Raw genomic sequence first — 22,481 nt, 5'->3', positions numbered from 1 at the left:
GTCAGTATTCATGGTTCATCTTGTACTTCTAAGAAGTATATGGCAAGAAGTTCTGTAGCAAACTTTTTATTGAATATACTTTCCTATGCTTATCAATTACGTCCCTCCCTACTACTCATTCCAATTTAATTAGCACTCATCAGTTTTTCCAGCCATTACCTATTTAGTAGCAATTTCCACCAATATTCTAAAATGTAAACAAAAGGCATCAAGCGTAGTCTACCAATCTTATAAAATATTTGAGAGGAGTTCTGAAGTTCCTTTTTAAAAGGGTATGAGAATAACACTGTTTCATAGCTTATTAATGAAATGTGAAGAGCTTTGATACCAGACAACAGAGTACTAAGTAAAATGACTTAGGGTTACATTTAGCAGTAGTTTTGTAAACTGAGGAGAAGAAATTGGAGGAAGAGAAGGTAAAGGAAAGAAATGTTGGACAAGGTTTTGCTTTTTAAAATGTTTTTCACTAACAAAACCAAATACAGATTGAACATATACAACTGATACTCTGAGGTATCTCTGTAGTCACCACAATGATTTCTAAATACCTGTGTGTGCTATAGCAAAATGGTGGTGTAAGTTTTAATACCTGTGGGCCATCAATTGATATATTCTACCATATCCTTTATAAATTATATATATATAAATTGCAAACTACCTATCTGATAAGGGGTTAATTATCTAAAGCTTAACAATCTTACAACTCAATGACAGAAAAACAAATAACCGGATTAAAGGATACGCTAAGGACCTGAATAGACATTTCTTCAAAGAAGACATAAAAATGGCCAACTGGTATATGAAAAGATGCCCAACATCACATTAATCACAAAAGTGCAGATTAAAACCAGGTGTGAGATATATGTTCACACCTGTTAGGATGCTATTACCAAAAAGACAAAACATAAAAATGTTGAGGGTGTGGAGAAAAGTGAACCCCAGAACACTGTTGGTGGGAATATAGACTGGCATAGCAATTATGGAAAAAAGTATGGAGGTTTTTAAAGAAATTAGAAATAGAACTACCAATTGACCCATCAATCCTTCTTCTGGGGATATACCCAAAGCAGATGAAATCACCAGCTCCTAAAGATACCTGCACTCCTATGTTCACTGTAGCATTACTCACAATAGCCAAGATATGGAAATAAACTGTCTACTGATAGACAAATGGATATAGAAAATGTAGTATACATACACAATGGAATATTATACAACCTTAAAAAGGAGATCCTGCCATTTGCCACAACATGGATGACCTAGAAGACATTATGCTAAGTGAAATAAGCCAGACACAAAAAGAAAAATATTGTGTGACATCACTTATACACAGAGTCATTAAAAAAAGATCAAATATACAGAGATAGATAATAAAACAGTGGTTACCAAGGGTAGAGTAGCGGGGAGAGGGAGGAAACGGGGGGACCAGTAGGCCAGAGGATACAAAGTAGCAGATATGTGGGATCTAATGTACGAGAACTATAGTTACGAAAATGGTATGGTATTTGGGATTTTTGTTAAATAAGTTGATTTTAGCTGCTTTTGTCACACACAGAAAGTAAGTATGTAATGGGACAGATACATAATTTTGCTTCACTGTAGTAACGATTTTACTATCTATATGCATACCAGAACATGGTGTTGTAAAACTTGAATATATACAATAAAATTAAAAATAAAAAGACTGTAACTTTCAGTTACATCTTTGTTCTTTAAGAAAACAGTTTGCTGTACAACAATCTTGTTTTTGAAAACAGTATTAGGTGAAGAGTAGAGCCCTACAACCAGAAATAGTGCTTGATCAATTATTAATAGATTACTTACATATGTATGTATTAATTTTCTTAATTACTAAGATTTTAACTCTAAAGTACTTTTTTTCTCAGAACTTACTTTTTTGGTCAAAGAATCATCAGAATCAGAAGGCATTCTTGTTGATACGTGAAATATTACTTCTACTGTAGAGGTAGCAAAATATGGAGTGGTCAATCCAGTGCTTTTGTTTTTTTGTAGTCCTCCCATAAAACCACAATGGTTTGTAAGATTTATCTAGAAGCAATGAAGAGCCATATAAAATTAATCAACTAAACAAAACTCAAAAATGCTATTGAAAAGACTCAAACTTCTCACTTTACAAAAACATTGGAAATAAAGTCTTTTGCACGTTATTAACCAATACTTAATCTAGAATTATTAGTTAGAGCTGATCTGTTCCCACTTGCATTTTTCTAAAGTATTTGAGGATCCCTAATTAGTAGGAGTTAATTAGGAAAGAAATCAACTGCTGTGTCCTATGCATCTTTTGTTAGGCTACTAGGTGTTAATGGTATATTACAAGGGGACCCCCAGGCCAGAGAGCAAACATCAAATCTGGAAATGATTTGGAGAAAAGTTAAAATAGTAACGTTAATTTGATAAAATAATCAAATTTAGGTGTGTTGTATTTACTCATAAAGTTGGCTTCCTTGTTTGTACATAACTCGGAACAAAAAGAAAACACACAGAACTTAACTATAATTACATTTAAAAAACAAATTAAGCTGTACAAAGATTTTGAAACCATTACTTCCTGATTATAAATATAACACACAATAATATCAGGGTCACTGCATTGGATTATATTCCCTGACTTGCGTGATGCATAGAAGCCAAAAACTTGTGTTCACTGTAGAAAATGAGGGATACATAGGAAAGAAAAAAGAAAAATTGAAAATCATCTGTATCTCTCCACTTAGAGAAGACAATTTATGCATATACTTTACTATAATAAAAGCTGAATATCTGATAAAATTGAGAATTACAAAAACAAATCCCTGCACCATGTAAATGGAACAAATATCAGTATCAGTTACTAATGGTTGAATGTGATCGACACATTAGTTTTTGTGCATTATAAGATTGCCTCATCTCTTAGTTTTTTTAATTTATTTTTTTGACTCACTAATAAATTTACATATTTAGAAATTCAAAAGTATAAAAAGGTATACTAAAATTCTTCCTTCTATATTTCTCACCTGCAGCTACTCAGTTCTCCTCACAGAAAGCAATTCAAGTATCTTTCCAAAGTTTTCTCTGCATATACAATTCTTTTCTTTTTTCTTTTTTAGCTGCAACTACAGATGCGTACCACTATACCTGGCTAATTATTTTTTATTATTTTAGAGGTGGGGGTCTTGCTATGTTGCCCAGGCTGGTTTCGAACTCCTGGCCTCAAGTGTTCCTTCTGCCTCAGCCTCCGGAGTAGCTGGGATTATAGGTGTGAGCCACTGTGCCCGGCTCTATACTCAAATTCTTGTATGTTTGTGTGCCACAGTACATGTATATGTAGCATTCTACACTGCTTTTTGTAATTAATATATCTTGAAAAATATTCAGTACCAAGCTTCCTCATTTTTTTGTTTCCATGGCTTCACATACATTCATTTTATTGAGGTACAATAATTTAATTTGTTCTCTACTTGAAGGATATTTAGATTCTTTTCAATTTTTTGCTATTACAGTCAATGCTACAGTGAATAACACTGAACATATCATGTTCCACTTGTGAAAGGAAATCTGTGGACAATAGTTAAACATGAAATTTTCAGTCAAAGGGCACATGCACTTCTAATTTTGAAATACACTACCAAATTGCCCTCCATAGCCAGTACCAACTATGTATGAGAGTGCCTGTTTCTCTTATGTCCTTTCAAATATATTATCAAACTTTATGATCTTTACTAATCTGATAGGTGACAAACGGTATCTTAGTGTAAAATTTTTGTTTTATTTTGTTTTAGTAATAAAATGATTTACTTTCTTTCTTTTTTTTTTTTTTGAGACAAAGTCTCACTCTGTTGCCTGGGCTAGAGTGCTGTGGCGTCAGCCTAGCTCACAGCGACCTCAAACTCCTGGGCTCAAGCAATCCTCCTGCCTCAGCCTCCTGAGTAGTTGGGACTACAGGCATGCGCCACCATGCCTGGCTAATTTTTTCTATATATTTTTTAGTTGTCCAGCTAATTTTCTTTCTATTTTTAGTAGAGATGGGGACTTGTTCTTGCTCAGGCTGGTTTCCAACTACTGAGCTCAAATGATCCACCCGCCTCGGCCTCCCAGAATGCTAGGATTACAGGCGTGAGCCACCGTGCCCAGCCTGATTTACTTTCAAGTCAATTCTCTTTCAAGTGTCTGATTATGTAAAGGAGAAAAGTCTCAATTTAGTATTTCTTTGCTGTAAACACTTTTTGTAATGTGTTGATCTCTACTTTTTAAAAAATTAAACATCTGGAGAGTCACAGGAAAACATGAAATAGTAATTTAAAAAATCCCATGTACCCTTTACCCAGAATCCCCCAAAGTAAAACTATACCACAACCAGGATACTGATATTGATACAGTAAGAAACAAAACATTTTCAACCACAAGGATCCCTCACATGTTGCCCACTTCCCTCCTGACCCATCCCCTCCTTAACCCATGGCAATTACTCATCTGTTCTCCACTTTGATACTGATATTTCTGGAATGTTATTCTATATAAATGGAATCAGAAACCTTTCCAAGTGTTTGAAAATTTTCCTATTTTCTTTTTGTTAATGATTTTAAGTTTGATCCCACTGCGGTTGAAGAACATACTGTATGACCTCAATGCTTTTAAATTTGTTGAGGTTTATGACCCAGTATATGATATACCTTGGTGTTTTGTGGGCATTTGAAAAGAATGTGTATCTTGCAATTGTTGGGTGGAGTATTCTATAAATGTAGATTAGTTCCCGTTGGTTGTTACTGTTGTTGAATTCTTCTATATGTTGGCTGATTTTCTGTCCAGTTCTCTCAATTGTTGAGAAGTGTTGAAATTTCTAACTATAGTTGTAGATTTGTCTATTTCTTCTTTCAGGTCTATCAGCTGTTGTTTCCATTATTTTGCAGCTCTTTTGCTTGGTGCACACACATAAATTTATGATTGCTGTGTCTTTTTAGTGAACTGATTCTTTTATAATTATATAATGTCCCTCTGTCTCTGGTCATTTTCTTTGCTCTGAAGTCTACTTTATCTAATATTAATGTAACCATTCTCGCTTTCCTTTGACTAATGTTTGCACAAAATAATTTTTTCCATTCTTTTACTTTCTACTAGCTTACACGGATATATCTGAAGGTAGTTTCTTTTAGTATCTTTTAGATAACGCATAGGTGAGTCATGGTTTTTAATCCACTCTGAACATTTTCTAGAATTTGTTTTTTATTTTTTTTTTTCTTTTCCTCTTTAAAAATTTATTTTGTTGACACAAGGTCTCGCTATGTTTTCCAGGCTGGCCTCAAATTCCTGGGTTCAAGAGATCCTCCGGCCTTAGCCTCCTAAGTAGCTGGGACTACAGGGGTATACTACTGTGCCCACAGAATTCTATTTCTATTGACCTTTTTTTTTTTTTTTTGAGATGGGATCCTGCTATATTGCCCAAGCTGGTCTTGAACTCCTGGGTTCAACCTATCTCCCCACCTCAGCCTCCTGAGTAGCTGGAAATACAGGTGTGAGCCACTGTGCTCAGCCCATCATTTTTTTGAGTGTACCTTTTTGTATACTTTTTAGTGGTTGCTCTAGGTATTACACTATATATATGTAACTTACAGTCTACTAGTGCTGTCATTTTACTTGTTTGATATAGTCACCCTACCTTACTGTATGTTTCTTTACTTTCTCATTTGTAACATAATTGTTATAAATATTTCCTCTACTGTATTCAGACACACATGAAATTCTGTTATAATTTTTGCTTCAACTGTCAAACATAATTAAGAAAACTTAAGATGAGAAGGAAAGTCTACTGTATTTACCCATTTTTTTCTTGCCATGCTCACTCTTCCTCCCTGATGTTTCAAAGTTCCTCCTTATTATTTCCTTTCTGTGAAAAGAACTTCTGTCAGTGATTCTTTTAGGATAGGTCTGCTGATAACAAGTTCTCTAAGTTTTCCTTTATTTGAGAATGTTCTGACCTTCCCTTCATTCCTGAAGGATATTTTTGCTAGCTCTTCAATTGTGGATTGACAGTTCCTTTCTTTCAGCACTTGAAAAATACTAATGCCACTTCCTCTGAGCACCCCCTCCCGCAGCTTCTGATGAGAAATGTGCTATCATTCTACTAGGTCATTAAATATGACATGTCCAATTTCAAATAAAAAGTTTAGTTTATTATATCTCAAACAAGAAGCAGTACAAATAATCAAAGTACGTGCCTAAACTATTGACACAGTTTTGCCATCTTAATGGCAGCTTGTTTATTCTAGCAGTGAAGAAGCCTGGAGAGTGAGTGGTGATAAAATCAAGAAAGGTAGTTTCCACAGCTTGTTGAGAACTGAGTATTTTTCCGTGCAAGAAGTGGTCCAAAGCCTGGAAGAAGTGGTAGTCAGTTGGTGCAAGGTCTGGTGAATACGGTGGATGACAGAGAGTTTCTAAGTCCAGCCTCTGTAGTTTGAGCAGCGTTAATGTGGTCAGGCATTGTCTTGCAAGAGAATTGGCCTGCCTCTATTGACCAGTCTTTGCTGCTTGATGGTAAATATCCTCATCATTTTGTTCAACTGGTTGCAGCAGACATCTGCTGTAATTGACTGACCAGGCTTCATGAAACTGTAGTGGATAATACTAGTGCTGACCCACTAAACAGACACCATTAACTTTCTTTGATGAATATTCGGTTTTGGGCTGTGTTTTGGCACTTCATTTTTATCCAACCATTGTGCCGAATGCTTGGGATTGTCAAAAAGAATCCATTTTTCATCATATTTAACAATACAGTGTAGAAATGGTTCACCTTTATGTCATAAATGCAAAGAAAGGCAAGCTTCGAGACAATTTCTCTTCCGACACTCATTTAATTCATGTGGTACCCATCTATCCAGCTTTTTTTACCTTGCCCATTTGTTTCAAATAGTCCAACACTGTTGGAATAGTAACGTCAAACCTTGTTGCTAATTCATGTGTAGGTTGAGACGGATACATTTCCACTATAGCTTTCAGCTCATCATTATCCACCTTGGTCTCAGGTTGCTCACGTGGCTCATTTTCAAGACTAAAATCACCAGAATGGAACTTCTCAAACCATTGAGTACTGTGTGTTCATTAGCCACATCCTTCCCAAACACTTCATTGATATTTTGAGCTGTTTGCACTGCATTGGTTTCATGATGGAACTTATATTTGAAAATAACATGAATTTTTGACTTATCCATGGTTTTACAAAAACTGCTCTAAAAAAATTTGAAAGATAATCACAAACCATGCATTTGAAAGAATGAGAATGCACCTTCACAATAAAAATAAAACAAGAAGTGTCAAAGTGAAATGTCAGAGATATTAACTGTTAAACTTAGTATTTAAGGAAATCAGACATTTCATACTTAATAACCTAATAATTGTTTTCCCCCTCCAAATAAGGTACATTTTTTTCTCTGGAGGCTTTCAAGACATTTTGGTCTTTAGTTTTAAAAAATTAAACTATAATGTGTGTAAAATAGACTTTTTTTGATTTATCCTGCTTGGGTTTCACACAGCTTTTTGAACATACAATCATAAGCTTTATAGAGCTTTATGTTTTGCCAAATTTGGGAGCTTTTCAGCCATTGTTTCTTCAAGTATTTTTTCAGACTCAGCTTCTTTCTCTTTTTCTTGGACTCAGATAACAGGAATGTTAGATCTTTTGTTATATATAGTCCCTGACGCTCTGTTCATTGTTTTTAAGTTTATTTTCTCTGATGTTCAGACTAATTTCTACTGTTTTATCTTTCAGTTTGCTGATTCTTTCTCTTCTATACCTCCATCCCCACTCTGTTCTGCTGTTAGGCCTAGCTATTGAGCTTTTTATTTCAGTTACTGTATTTTCAGTTCTAAAATTTCCATTTGGTTGTTCTTTATATTTTCTATTTCTTTGCTGAGATTTTCTGTTTTTCATTTGTTTCAACTGTGTTCCTAATTGCTCAATGTGCTATTTCTATCACTATTGCTTAAACACCTTTGTCACTGGGATCTGCTTTTTTATTTTTTATTTTTTTTTCAGTTTGAGCTTTTCCTTGTTTTGGGTATGATGAGTTTTGACTGAAACTCGGACATTTTCATGAAACTCTGGATCTTATTTAAAATTTTTATTTTAGCTGGTTGTTTTAAGATACTGCTCTAACAGGGAAAAGGGTGGGGGAGGGTGATGGGAAGAAAGTACTGCCTCATTACTGCCAAGTGGAGGTAGAAGTACAGGTTCCCTACTCAACTTGACACCTGGGACATGGGGAAAATCCTTATTACTGCTAAGTGGAGACAGGAGTTCTGGCTTCCTATATGGTGACCACTGACACATTGGTAAGGGTGGCCTCATTATTACTGGGTAATTGTAAAAGTCCTAATTCTCCACAAAGCCTCTTCTGAACTACCCCAGTGGAGATGGGGAGGGTTATCTCATTACTGTTGAGTGGGGACAGAATTCTAGGATTCCCATGTAGTCTCCAATGACACTGGGTTTGTGGTGTGGATGGAAGACTCATTATCAACCAGTGGACATGGAAGTCTTGGCTTTCTACCTACGTGGCCTTCTCTGACACTATCTGATACTATCCCAGTGTGGTGTTGGGGACACCTTATTACAGCCTCATGAAGATGGAAGTCTAGGCTTCCTACTTGAACTTTGCTGTCAGGGGTGGGGATAGGGTCAAAGTATTTTCTGTGTTTGGCTAAAGTACAGTGGTTATTGTCTAATTTTTTTTTGGGGGGGGAATCTTTTTAGGGGACTCCTTTCTTGATCCTTTGGCTAGAAAGAACAAGCTTTTGTTGGGGTGTTTGTTTGTTTTTTTTTTTTTTGTCTGTGCCTGTTGGTGTTTCTAGGTTGCTGGCTTCTTCAGCTCCAAGTTTGGGATATATGAGGCAAAAAGAAAACCCAGAAAACTCACTAACATGTCATTCCTCAGTCTTAAAGCATGTATCATCACTTCATTCCTTTATATGGCTGAATAATACTTCATTGTATGGATATACCATATTTTGTTTATCCACTCATTCACTGATAGACATCTGGGTTGTTTCAACCATTTTGCTATTATGAATAATGTTGCTATAAACATTCACTATAGGTTTTTGTGTGGACATACAGTTTCATTTCTCTTAGGTATATACCTAGGAGTGGAACTGTTTGGTCATATGGCAACTCTACTGCCAGACTGTTTTCCACAGTGAATGCACCATTTTACATTCCCACTGGCAGTGCATGAGGGTTCAGATTGCTCCAAATCCTACCTTATAGTTGTATGTTACCTGACTTTTTGATTCTACCCATCCTACTGGGTGTGAAATGATATTTCACTATGGTTTTGATTTGCATTCCCCTGATAGCTAATGATGTTTCACATCTTTTTGTGTGCTTATGGGCCATTTATATATCTTCTCTGTAGAATTGTCTAGTTAGGTCCTCTGGTCATTTTAAAAAATTAGGTGTCTTCTAATCATTGATTTGTATGAGTTCTTTGTATATTCTAGATACTGTTGCTGTAAATGATATATTAGATATATCATTTACCATTATTTTCTCCAATTCTGTGGGATATCTTTTCACTTTGTTGATGGTGTCCCTTGAAGCACAAACGTTTTAATTTTGATGAAGTACAATTATCTATTTTTCCTTTCTTGCTCATGCTTTGTGTCTTATCTGAAAATCCTTTGCAATATCCAAAATCACAAAGATCTACCCCTATATTTTCTTCTAAAGTTTTATAATTTTAAGTCTTACATTTAGATCTTTGACCCACTTGAGTTAATTTTTGTATATGGTATGAGATAAGGGTCTGACTTCATTCTTTTGCATATGGCTTTCTAGTTGTGTCAGCACCATTTGTTGAAAAGATTATCTTTTCTCCATTGGATGGTCTTGGCACCCTTCTCAAAACCAGTTGACTATAGATGTGTGGGTTTATTTCTGGACTCTCAATTCTATGCCATTGATTTACAACTCTATTCTTATGCCAGCACTACTACATCATCTCAATTAGCATTGCTCTGTAGTAAGTTTTGAAATCAGGGAAGTGTGAGCCATCTCAGTTTGTTCTTCTTTTTCATGTCTCCCTCACTTTTACTAATACTTTTATGAATTTTTTAAACAGAAAATCTATTTAGGATTTTTTTATACTTATCAAAGCATTTTGACATACATAATCTCAACTGAACTTCATATCATCTCTGTTGGGTAAAAAAGTATATTACCTTTGACAAATAAGCAAAGAGGCCAGATAGCTTAAGTAACTCAAAACAGCAGGTTAACACAATCCAATAATCCCACTACTGGACATTTATTCAAAGGAAAGGAAATCAATATATCAAAAAAGGGATATCTGTAACCCCATGTTTACTGCAGCATCAGTCACAATAGCAAAGATATAGAATCAACCTAAGTGTCCATCAACAGATGAATGGATAAAGAAAATGTGGTATATATACACAATGGAATATTATTAACCCATAACAAAGAATGAAATCTTGTCATTTGCAGCAACATGGATGAAAATGGCAGTCATTATGTTAAGCAAAATAAGCCAGGCAGAGAAAGACAAATAGTGCATGTTCCCACTCAAATGTGGGAGGTAAAAAAGTTGATTTCATGGAGGTAAAGAGTAGAATGATAGTTATCAGAGGCTGGTAAGTGGGAGGGATAAAGAGAGGTTGGTTAATGGGTACAAAAACAGATAGAAGGAATAAGTTCTAGTGCTTGATAGCACAGTGGGGTGACTATATTTAACAATATATCATATATTTCAAAACAGCTAGAAGATCTTAAATGTTCCCAGCACAAATAAATGATAAATGTTTGAAGTGATGGATATCCTAAATACCCTGAAGTGATCATCATTACACACTGTATGCATGTATCAAAATATCAGATATGGATGTGAGGGCGATCTGGCTGCAACATCTGTCACCCCATTGATCGCCAGGGTTGCTTTGGCTGATCTGGCTGGCTAGGCGGGTGTCCCCTTCCTCCCTCACTGCTCCATGTGCATCCCTCCTGAAGCTGCGTGCTCGGTTGAAGAGGACGACCTTCCCCAATAGAGGAGGACTGTTCTTCGGTCAAGGGTATATGAGTAGCTGTGCTCCCCTGCTAGAATCTCCAAACAAGCTCTCAAAATATCAGATGTACCTCATAAATACGTATATTACGTATCGATAAAAATTTAAATTTCCTGTGTACTATAAGTTATCTATATGTCTTTTAAATATATTTTCATCAAAATCTTGGAGCTACAGATTCAATATACATAAAATATCTGGTATTAACTTAAGGATAAACCAATCAGCCACATCAGATTCACTTTCTTTCTTTCTTTTTCTTTGAGATAGTCTTGCTCTGTTGCCCAGGCCAGAGTGCAGTGGTATCATCATAGCTCACAGCAATCTCAAACCCCTAGGCTCAGGCAATCCTCCTGCCTCAACCTCCTAAGTAGCTGGGACTACAGGTACATGCCTGCCTATCCAACTAATTTTTTGTATTATTAGTAGAGACGGGCTTTCACTCTTGCTCAGGCTGGTCTCAAACTCCTGCCCTCAAGGGTTCCTCCTGCCTCAGCCTCTCAGAGTGCAAGGACTGTAGGTGTGAGCCACCATGCCTGGCCTTCAGATTGACTTTGTTAGAACATGTCTATAACTTCATTTCTCAATTCAAATAAACATATTACTACAAACTCCTATGACAAATACCTAGCTTCTGAGTTATAATTCTAAGAAATACAGATATGGTACAGGAACCTTGACATGAGTTGGCTGACAGGACATATAAAGTACAATATCTTTTAATATTTCTTGCTTTGCTCTTAAAAGTAAACCCTCTTGGATTATTTCTTTTATTGGTGCGAAACCCCTCTGGGACAATGTGGGATTTGGGGTGGGTAAGTAGCCTTTCTTTTACAAAGTAAAGAACAGAAAAGGGGAGGCAAGAGACTGTAGAAGGGTTCACTGGCATTTAGTAAAGTTGAGGACCTGGAGGCTAATTTTATCCAAACTAAGTGTGCCTATGTGACCCTGGAAACCTTTAGTTTAGCCCTAAGGTCTCAGTTTAAAGAACACCAGTCTAGTGGTCACAGCTGTAAGGAAAATCTAGATCTAGTAAACCTATGAGTTTAGTACTCTTTGACAATATATTGTCTTATGAAACATCTTTCCTTTCGAAGTACCAACTGTTGCTATATTTGTAGATGAGATGTAATGCAGAAACAATAACAAACCCATTGTTAAGTTGTTGTATCTCCTAAAATAATGTTCCTAAAATAAACTAGAAAGGAAAAAAAAACCCTCTGCTTCCAAAGAGAAATAAAATGATATTTCAAATATTTAAAAACAATACCTCCCAACCAAGACCAGCTACAAAATCCTCATAAGCTTGACTTCCTCCTGTATTGGTGAGAATGGAGTGTTTGTCCTCTTGTCCTTCAGCAACATAAAATACTGCAATCTTGTGTGTCTCTCGGCTGTAAAACAAGATTACACCATTCATTTAATCATTAATTTATACATTCATTCACCCAATAATTAAGTTCTATGTACAAAGTATGTGGCAATAAAAAGATAAAAAGACTTAAAATCTTATCATCTACAGGAGACAAATAAATACAAGTAAAAAATTATAAAAGTTACAAAATTGCCATTGGAACAAAAGAAAGATATAATTCTGACTGTAGAAACAAAAAGAAACTTAAAAAATAAGATAATATTGAGTTAGGTGAAGGTAAGAAAGATTTAGTAAATGAAGAAAAAGAGTATGAAGAAGGACAGACACATAGGTGTGAATGCATAAAACATCTGAAGAGTTGTGTGTTGCACGATGTGACTGAATCCCAGGGTTAAATAAATGGGAGTACAGAGATGAGCAAGAAATGATGCATTCCTTCAGAGTACTTACAACACAGAAAAAGAAATGTATACAGTTATGTGTCACTTAAGAACAAGGATATGTTCTGAGAAACATGTTAGGCATTCTATTGTGTGAACATCATAGAGCGTACCTACACAAACCTACATGGCATAGGCTACTGTATCCTAGGCTACACGTTACTGTGTAGCACGTTACCGTGCTGAATACTGTAGGCAACTGTAAAAAATGATATAGTAAGTATTTATGTAGCTAAACACACAAAAGTTATGGTAAAAATAAGGTATTATAATCTTACAGGATCACCATCATATATGTGGTCCGGTTCCTGACAGAAACATCATTATGTAGCAAATGATGGTATACAAACATAAAACTGTAAGGAGTAATTGCCAAGTTCTTAGACATTTTTAGTTTTTTATAAATTTAAAAGTTCATAAAAGCAAATTTCTAGTTTGAAATTTGGCTTTCCAAGTTAACTAGAACATACTACGTTTGGTGTAGGTTGATTTAACAAAGCATGGGTTAACAAACTTTATGAACAGAAGTAAAGTTTTCACTGCTACACCATGTAGGGATTAAAAAAACAAACCACAACCAACAAGTAAATAAGAACTAAAGTTATTTAAAAAAATTTAGTCTGACGACTGTATTTTCCAGTATATCTTGAAGAAATTGCCAAATCATGACTGTGGGTTTCGGTATCACTGAGAAGGGTGTTTTAGCTGCTTTTTCAATAATGGGAATATTTTACTTTAGGTGGTAAACACATACACAGACTTTCAGCATGCCCAATGTGTCATTAGGATAATCTAGTAAGTAGTAAAATAGAATTTGGGGGTGAGGGAGACTTCTGGAATTACAGAATAAAGATCTATGTGGCCTTTCTCCTAAGTAAAATGTGACTTGACTGTTGAAAATGAATGTCATTTAAAGTCTCTGGATATTGTCCTAAAGTCATACAGCAAATGGGGAAACATTCATTCAAGAAAATTTACTGAATCTTGGTAGGAATAGAGTTTTCAACATATGAGTGGCAAACTGCTCCCTTACCCTACCCCATCAGCACTATGTTGCCAAAGTTCGACCCAGGGCATTCTACTCAGGCCTAGAAGACAGAGGCTCCCTTTCTCTTCCAGTTCCCAGTCTAGGGCTGTGGTTTCACCTTGGAAGAGGCAGGTTACCGTAGATATTTCTCATTCTTCCCCAACCCTGTATTACAGAAGCTCTATTCTAGGTAAGTGTGGCTGAGAAGACCAGATCTCCCTTCCCTCATTTAGCCCCTCTCTTACAGAAGAATCTCCAAGCATGAAAGGCTGGATGGTCCCAATCTTCCCCATTCCAACTTGCTCACGGTGTGGAGATTCTACTAGGAAGAACAAGCTGAGAAGACCAGGGACTACCAACCCCTCCCGAGCGTCCACTTACAGAGTGAAGGTGTCACTCCAGGAAAAGCTGGTCCCTGACCCCATCTCAGGTATAGTAACAGACCGGTTCTGCCCAGGGTGAAAGGCAGGTAATAAGGACAAAGAACTCTGCAGCAGTTCTACCTCAGGGGACTACCTTTATGTGGAACAGAGCTGGGAGGTAAGCAGCTAAGAGAAGCTGGCACAACCAAAAGAGCAAAGCAGCCAGAAGTTTACTAGAGAGAATCAGGAAAAGGGACAGCAAAGAAGAGCCCTTCTTGGGATCACAGTCAATTGTGGAGGTCACATAGCCTGTGTACATGCACTAGGCTACAACCTGTCAGGAACAATTAGAATAAGATGTAGGACAGACATGAAAGCATCCCCAAAGTCACATAGAGACCTACCATCAACACAAGGTAAAGCCTCATTGGCACTGAATAATACCCTATTTGAACTCAGGATCAACTCCTAGGAAGCCAAGACTTAAAAATAACATCTAGTAATTTCTGGTAGTATGAAAACCTGTGCATGCCTAAGACTGTACCCTCTTTGTGGCGGTCAGAGAGTGAAATTTCAAGCTATTAATATATGGGTAAATGTAGGAGATAAAAACAGAAACACTCTGAACAGCCTAAAAGGCACACACATCCAATAGTAAACAATATAAATCTAACTGGCTAAGGGGACTAAAGCACAAACTTTGGTCAGTAAGTAGGTGACATCAAATCAAGGAAGAACCCTAAATAACCAGGCTGAAAAACATTTTTTAAAAATCTGAGCAGGGAGATTAGAGGCTACATACTGTGGGGAAGCTAGAAAATAACAAATGACTAAACCCACAACAACCACCATCAATGTATTTTTGATTCAAAGATGCAAAGTTGAAAGTCAAATGAATGGAAAACAATACCATACAAACAAAATCTAAGAGAACGAGAGTAATATTAGACTTTAAAACAAAAAAAGTTAGCGATAAAGAGATACAATTCATCACAAAAGCTCAATCTAACAGGAAGATATAAAAATTACAAACACATGTATATGCATCTAACAACAGAGCCCCAAAATACATGATACAAAACCAAGATAGAATTGAAGGCAGAAATAGACATTTCCACAATAATAGCTGGAGACTTTAATATCCCATTTTCAATAATCGACAGAATATCTAGAAAATATTAAAGGAAATGGAAGACTTGAACAACAGTATAAGCCAACTAGACTTAACAGACATCTTTAGAACATTCTAACCTATAGTAGCAGAAAATTCATTCTTCTTAAGCATATATGACATCTCTTTCAGGACAGACTATATGGAGGCTATAAAATAATCCTTAAAAAATTAAAAGGATTGAAATCATGCAAGGTATATTTTCTATCCACAATGGAATGAAAGTAGAAATCAACAAGAGAAAATTTGGGAAATTCACAAATGTATGTAAATGAAACAACACACTCCCAAATAACCAATGGGTCAAAGAATAAATCTCAATGGAAAATAGAAAATACATAGAGATGAATGAAAATAAAAATACAATATACCAAAACTGATGGCATGCAGGTAAGCAGTGCTCATTAGGAAATTTACAGATCTAAATGCCTATTTTAAGAAAGAAAAGCTTTCATACCAATAACCAAACCTTCCACTTTAGGAAAATAGAAAAAGAAGAGCAACTAAACTCAGAGCAAGCAAAAGAAGCCAGGCATGGTGGTTCACGCCTGTAGTGTCAGCTACTTGGGAGGCTGAGGCAGGAGGATTGCTTGAGCCCAGGAGTTTGAGGTGCTGCAGTGAGCTATGATTGTACCACTGCACTCTAGCCTGGGCACAGAGTAAGACCCTGTCTCTTAAAAAAATAAAAAAAGGCAAGCATAAGGAAGGAAATAATAAAGACCAGAGTGGAAATAAATGAAGTAGAGCGTAGAGAAAAATCAATGAAACCAAAAGTTGCTTCTTTAAGATGATCAACAAAATTGACAACCTTTGCTAGACTGAGCAAGAAAAAAAAAGACTCAAATTACTAAAATTAGGAATGGAAGAAGGGACATCACTACATACCTTACAGACATAAAAAGGATTATAAAGGAATGCTATGAACAATTATATGCCAACAAATTAGATAAATTAGGTTAAACGAACAAATTCCTAGAAAGACACAAATTTCTAAAACTAACCTTAAGAAGTAGAATATCTGAATAGATCTATAAGTAAAGATTTTGAATTAGTAATATGATTGGAAAAGAAGAAGTAAAAATATCCCACTTATACATGAGATGATTTTGTATATAGAAAATCCAAAGGAATCCACTAAAAAGCTATTAGAGCTAAGAAACAAGTTCAGGAAGGTTATTATTCAGCAGGATACAAGATCAATATACAAAAATTAATTGTATTTCTCTACACTAGTAATAATCCAAAAACAAAATGTAAAACAATTCCTTTTATAATAGCAATAAAAATAATAATACTTGGGTATAAATTTACCAAGAAGCATAAAACTTATACCCTGAAAACTACAAAATACTGTGGAAAGAAATTAAAGCCTGAAACAAACAAAACAAAAAACCAAAAAAACCCTCTTGTTCGTGGACTGAAAGACTTAATATTGTTAAGATGACAGTATTCCCTAAATTGATCTACAGAATTAATAGAATCCCTATCAAAATCCCAGCTGTTTTTTTGTAGAAATTGACAAGCTGATCCTAAAATTCATAGGAAAATGCAGCAGACTCAAAATGGCCAAAACAATCCTGAAAAAGAAGAATAGAGTTGGAGGACTTATACTTCTCAATTTTAAAACCTGCTATGCAAAGGTAATCAAGGCACTGTAGTACTGGCAAAAGAACAGACAAATACGTCAGTGGAACAGAATCATGCTTTCAGAAATAAACTCTTATGTTTATGGTCAATTGCTTTTTGATAATGGCACCAAGACAACTCAATGGGGGAAAAGAATAGCTTCTTCAACAAATGGTGCTGGGACAACTAGATAGCTACAAGCAAAGGAAGTCTGGACTCTTATACAATATACATATACATATACAAATGAATCACAAATCTAAAACATAAGCACTAAAACTATAAAAGTCTTAGAAAAAAATAGGCCTTGCATTAGGCAAGGTCTTCTTAAAGACAGCACAAAAAGCCTAAGTGACAAAAGAAAAAATAGGTAAACTGGACTTTATCAAAATTAAAAATTTTTGTGCTACAGATGATACCGTCAAGAAAGTAAAATGAAAATCTACAGAAGAAAAAATATTTGCAAATCATACATATCGAACTTGTATCCAGAATGTATAAAAAAACTCTTACAACTTAATAGTAAAAAGATAACCCAATTTTTAAAATGGGCAAAGAATTTTGTATTAGTTTCCTAGGGTTTCTGCAACAAATTACACAAACTAGGTGGCTTTCAACAACAAAAATTTATTCTCTCATGGGTGCTGGATGTTAAAAGTCAGACATCAAGGTGCTGACAGGGCCACGCTCCCTCCAAAGGCTCTAGGGGAGAATCCTTCCCTCATCTTTTCCTAGCTTTAGTGGTTGCCAACAGTCTTAAGCATTCCTTGGCTTATAGCCCTATCACTACAAGTTTTGCTTACATAGTCACATGGCCATCTTCCCTCTGTGTGCCTATGTCTGTGTGTCTTCACATGGCCTTCTTTTAAGGAGATCAATCATCAGATTTAGGGTTGAATCTAATCCAGTATGCCCTCCTCTTGACTAATTTTATTTGCAAACCCATTTCAAAATTACATTGAGGTTCTGGGTGAACATGAAATTTTAAGGGGAATACTATTTAACCAATAAAGATTTAAATAGACATTTTTCCAAAGAAGATCAACAAATGGCCAATTAGCACTGAAAAATGCTCAACATCATGTTATTAGGAAATAAAAGTCAAAATCACAATGACATACCACTTCACATCTACCAAGATGAATATAATAAAAAAGACCAACAACAATAGTAAGTGTAGGCTAGGATATGGAGAATTTGGTACACTCATACGTTGTTGGTGGGAATGTAAAATGGTGCAGCTGCTGTATAAAACAGTTTGGCAGTTCCTCCAAATGTTAAACAGAGAGTTATCATATCATCAAGCAATTCCAATCCTAGGTATATGATCAGGGAACTGAAAACATGTCCACACAAAAAACTGTATATGAATGTTCATAGCAGCATTATTCATGATAGCCAAAAAGTGAAACCAACCCAAATGCCCATCAACTGATGAATCGATAAACAAAATGTAGTATATCCATATAATGGAATGTTATTTGATAATAAAAGAAATGAAGTAAAGACATGCTGCAACATGAACAAACTCTGAAATCACTATGCTAAGTGAAAGAAGCCTCCACAAAAGACCACATATTGTTTGATTCTATTTATATAAAATGTCTAGAATAGGCAAATCTACAGAGACAGGAAATAGATTCATGTTGTCTAGGGCTGAGGGGTAGGGAGTGGTGTCTGGGGAGAATGAGGAGTAACAGGTAATGAGTACTGGGTTTCCTTCTAAAGTGACTAAAATACTCTTAGACTGTAGTGACAGTTGTATAACCTTGTGAATATATTGAAAATATGTACACTTTAAATGAGTGAATTTTATTTTATGTGAATTATGTCTCAGTAAAACTATTAAAAATTTAGCTTGAAAGCATAATCTATAATGTGTAAATTCTAATCCTAGAAGAAAGGGAACTTCTCAGTATTCTCACTTTTCTAGGTCAAGGGTTACCAATCAGAAATTAAAATCACAATTTATAAAACTGGGAAAAGTTGGATAGAAATGTTCACCTAACACTACATAAACCTAAAAGTTGAGAGAAGTGTATGTGTCATATAGGAAAAAGACAGAACATAAATTTTTAAAATGTAAAAAAGAGAAGCAGAGTTCAGCTGCCTTTTATGCCAAATTTTAATCTTTCACCATTCCTTCTTATTTTTCTACTAACTACAGCTGCTAAAATGTTTGTTATATTGCCATTAGGTTAATATCTACCACAAAAGTGAATAATGAGGCAAATCTATTAGAACAAATAATTAAAGTTAGTGAACTCGCAACTACACATATTCTATAAGCGTATGTACAGTACAGCAAAATATGAAGTTACTACTGGAAAATACAGTGATATCTGTCAAGTTATAAGTACTTCTGAATCCCTGTATATACTTTGCAATAACTTAATAATACTTATCTTTTGAGATTTGAAATCTAAAAATCTGGTGGTTCAACCATGAGGAACAGGAATCAATTAGTCTAGTCAAAGAAAATGAAGGATCTATTAAATGGTCTAATGAGGTAAGTCTATAAACAAAGTAATCTTTCATTTTTCTTCCTCCCTAGTCTTCCAGACAAATAATCAGGTTTGTTTACAGGTTTCCTGGCTTCAGAAAGAAGCTCAAAAGTTGTCTTATTGTCATGAAATTAGAATAAATTTTTATTTGAGCCCATTGTATTACAGAAAAAAACTATTAATATGTTGTTTTCTTTGTTTAAAATTAATTCTTAAAAAAAAAGCAAAAAAAAAAAATAAATGTCATGCATTCACTTGATGTTGTGTATCAAAAAAAAAAACAAAACCCCAAAACTATGCTGCCTCAAGGAAGATGTTCCCCCTATATTCAAGGTATGTATGAGAATGGAGGTAGGTTAGCAGGAGCCAAGAAACAGAAAAGCATAAGGTAAATTAAAGAAACTGTGAGTAGCCAAGATGGCTGGTATGGCCTGAGTTCTAAAGAGTCTGGTCAGGCATTAAATTTTTACTTTAGAAAGATGATTTTGGTGGTGAGGATTGTCTAAATGGGGAACAGTCAGGAGATGAGAGCACACAGAGTACTTAGGTGTTGTAACTATCTTGGAAAGAATAAAGACATGAATCAAGGAGCTGGGAGCAGGAAAAGCATGAAGACACAGAGGTGAGATATAATAGTAAGGAAGAACTGACCTGATTATGAAAACCTAAGGGCAAGGGAAAGGAAATGGTCAAATTTGGGTCATTCTGAAATGGTTCTTCTAAACATAAATGGGAAGATTAGGAGGAAGATCTGATTTGGGAAAGAAATGGTGACCTGGAAATGATAGTAAGGAGGCTGGTAAAAATTTGTAACAGGCAGCTGCAAATTCATGAGTGAAAACTGAGAGATAAAAGTAGGAGGACAAAAAAGAATGGGGCTGAGAAGGGAACAATGAGGGGATACCCATGCTATGAGGGCAGGAAGCAGATGAGCCAGTGAAGACAGACTTGGAATAATTAGAGAATTAGGAGTTGAACTAGGTAATTTTAGTGTCATAGAAGTTGCGGGAGAAGAATATTTTATAGAGAAAATAGACAATAGTATTAAATTTTTAGGAAATTTTATATACAGGATTTTTAGGCCAGTGAAACTATTCTGTATGATACTATTAATGATAGATACATGTCATTACACATTTATCAAAACCCACAGAATGTACAACACAAAGAGTGAGACCCAATGTAAACCATGGACTTTAGTGAATAATAATGTATCAATATTGGTTCACCAATTTTAACAAATGTACTACACTAATACAAGATGTAAATAATAGGGGAAACTATGCGTAGGGGGAGTGGGGTTATGTGCAAACTCTGTACTTTCTATTAATTTTTTTGTAAACTTAAAATAAAACTGGTCTAATTTTAAAACATGCTTATTAGATTAAATTTAGTTTAATTAATTAGATAAATTAATGAAGCTGGTGAGAACTAAAATAAGTTTAGACTTGATGGTCAGAATACTAACCTTCAGAAAAACAGTTTCAGTTGATAAGCAGACGTAGAAGCTAGCAGGTCTGAGGTGAGCAAGACAGCAAAAGAGAGATGATTCCTGCCCCTGAGGACTTGACCATTTAGTACCAAACATAAATTATTTGGGGGAAGAGTCAGAATTGAGAACCTACAGACTACTTAGAGAGTTCTTATAAATGTTTTGGAAAGAAGTAATGGAGTAACTAAACAATAGTAGTAATTATAATAATGCAATGTGATAAATGCAATGACAAGGAAGTGTTAACAGGATTCTGGGAAGGCACATGGAAGGAAATCCAAACACAGTCTGGGAAGGAAGGTGAAGGGCAGGTAGTTTAGGGAAAGGCTTTCCAGAAAAATGATGTTTAAGCTGAGACTTAAAGGATGACTAGGAACTATACTCTGAGGAAAAAAATATGCAGCCTAAGATTATTTCATTGTTAAATAATAAAGAATAAAACTAAGACAAAAAGAATTCAATTCTAGGCATAAGAAAAAGGAAACAAAGGTTATAAAAAGGAAATAACAAAACAGAAATTAATGAGTTAGAAACAGAGCATAATAGAATATAATTAGGAACTGTTTCTTTGAAAAGGCTAAGTATAAAAGATTATCTGTATCAAGAAAATTTTTAAAAACCCACAAAACTAAAATGAGAAAGGGAATGAACAGAGAATTATGACACCATGCATGAATCTCTTCTCCCCAACTGCTATGACTCTATTTGAAAACCTCAATGAAATGGACTTTTGTAAAATAAAAACCAAAAGCAATGACACTGACTCAAAAGCTAAAAGAAAATATGACAAGACTAATAAGAATAAAACAAATTGAAAGAAAAATTAACAATTTTACTAATTTTTCCAAAATTTGAAGCAACAGATAATACTCATTTTATGGGGCTAGATATAACCTTGGTTCCAAAACCATAACAGAAACAGGACAAAAATAACTACAGAACCTGCTAATAGGTGGACTACACCCTAACTCAAAATGAAATTCTAGTAAATCTAACACAGGAGGAAGTCAAAAGATCAGGCAGGGCTTATCCCCAAAATGCAAAGATTATTTAATATTAGCAATCTAGTGATATTAAAATATGATAAATGCCAATTAGTTAAGAAATCAAAACTATACAAAAATCTGAATAGATGTTGAAAAGAATTTTGATAACATTAATATCCTTTCCTTATAAAAACTAGAAAACAGCTTATTTTCTCAGCATGATAAAATTTATCCATTTAAACCAATAAATAATATATTCCTTAATGATGAAAGAGAAGAGTTGTTTCCATTAAAATCAGGAAAGACAAGATGTCCACTGTTACTATTCTATTTAACACTATCCTGCAAGTTCTGGTCAGTACAGTAAGATATAAGCAAAACCAAGCATAACTGAGAGAAAGGTGATTATCTGCAGATAATGATTA

At 35.0% G+C, this 22,481-nt stretch overlaps 1 protein-coding gene across 4 annotated transcripts in view; it reads right to left on the bottom strand.

Annotated features, from left to right (window-relative positions):
• RALGAPA1 (Ral GTPase activating protein catalytic subunit alpha 1) overlaps positions 1–22,481 on the bottom strand; it is a 218,785-nt gene that overhangs the window by 48,951 nt on the left and 147,353 nt on the right. For all 4 annotated transcript variants that reach the window (XM_045568583.1, XM_045568592.1, XM_045568564.1 and 1 more), the window contains 2 exons: positions 12,344–12,467; positions 1,894–2,049 (listed from right to left, as the gene is read on the bottom strand). In XM_045568583.1, the coding sequence (XP_045424539.1) occupies positions 1,894–2,049; positions 12,344–12,467 (280 nt within the window). The remainder of the gene's footprint in view (positions 1–1,893; positions 2,050–12,343; positions 12,468–22,481) is intronic.

This window comes from Lemur catta, chromosome 1 (genome assembly GCF_020740605.2).
Source record: "Lemur catta isolate mLemCat1 chromosome 1, mLemCat1.pri, whole genome shotgun sequence".
Taxonomy (NCBI): domain Eukaryota; kingdom Metazoa; phylum Chordata; class Mammalia; order Primates; family Lemuridae; genus Lemur; species Lemur catta.
The sequence above is the reverse complement of the archived record's forward strand: the minus strand, read 5'-3'. Positions and strand labels throughout refer to the sequence as shown.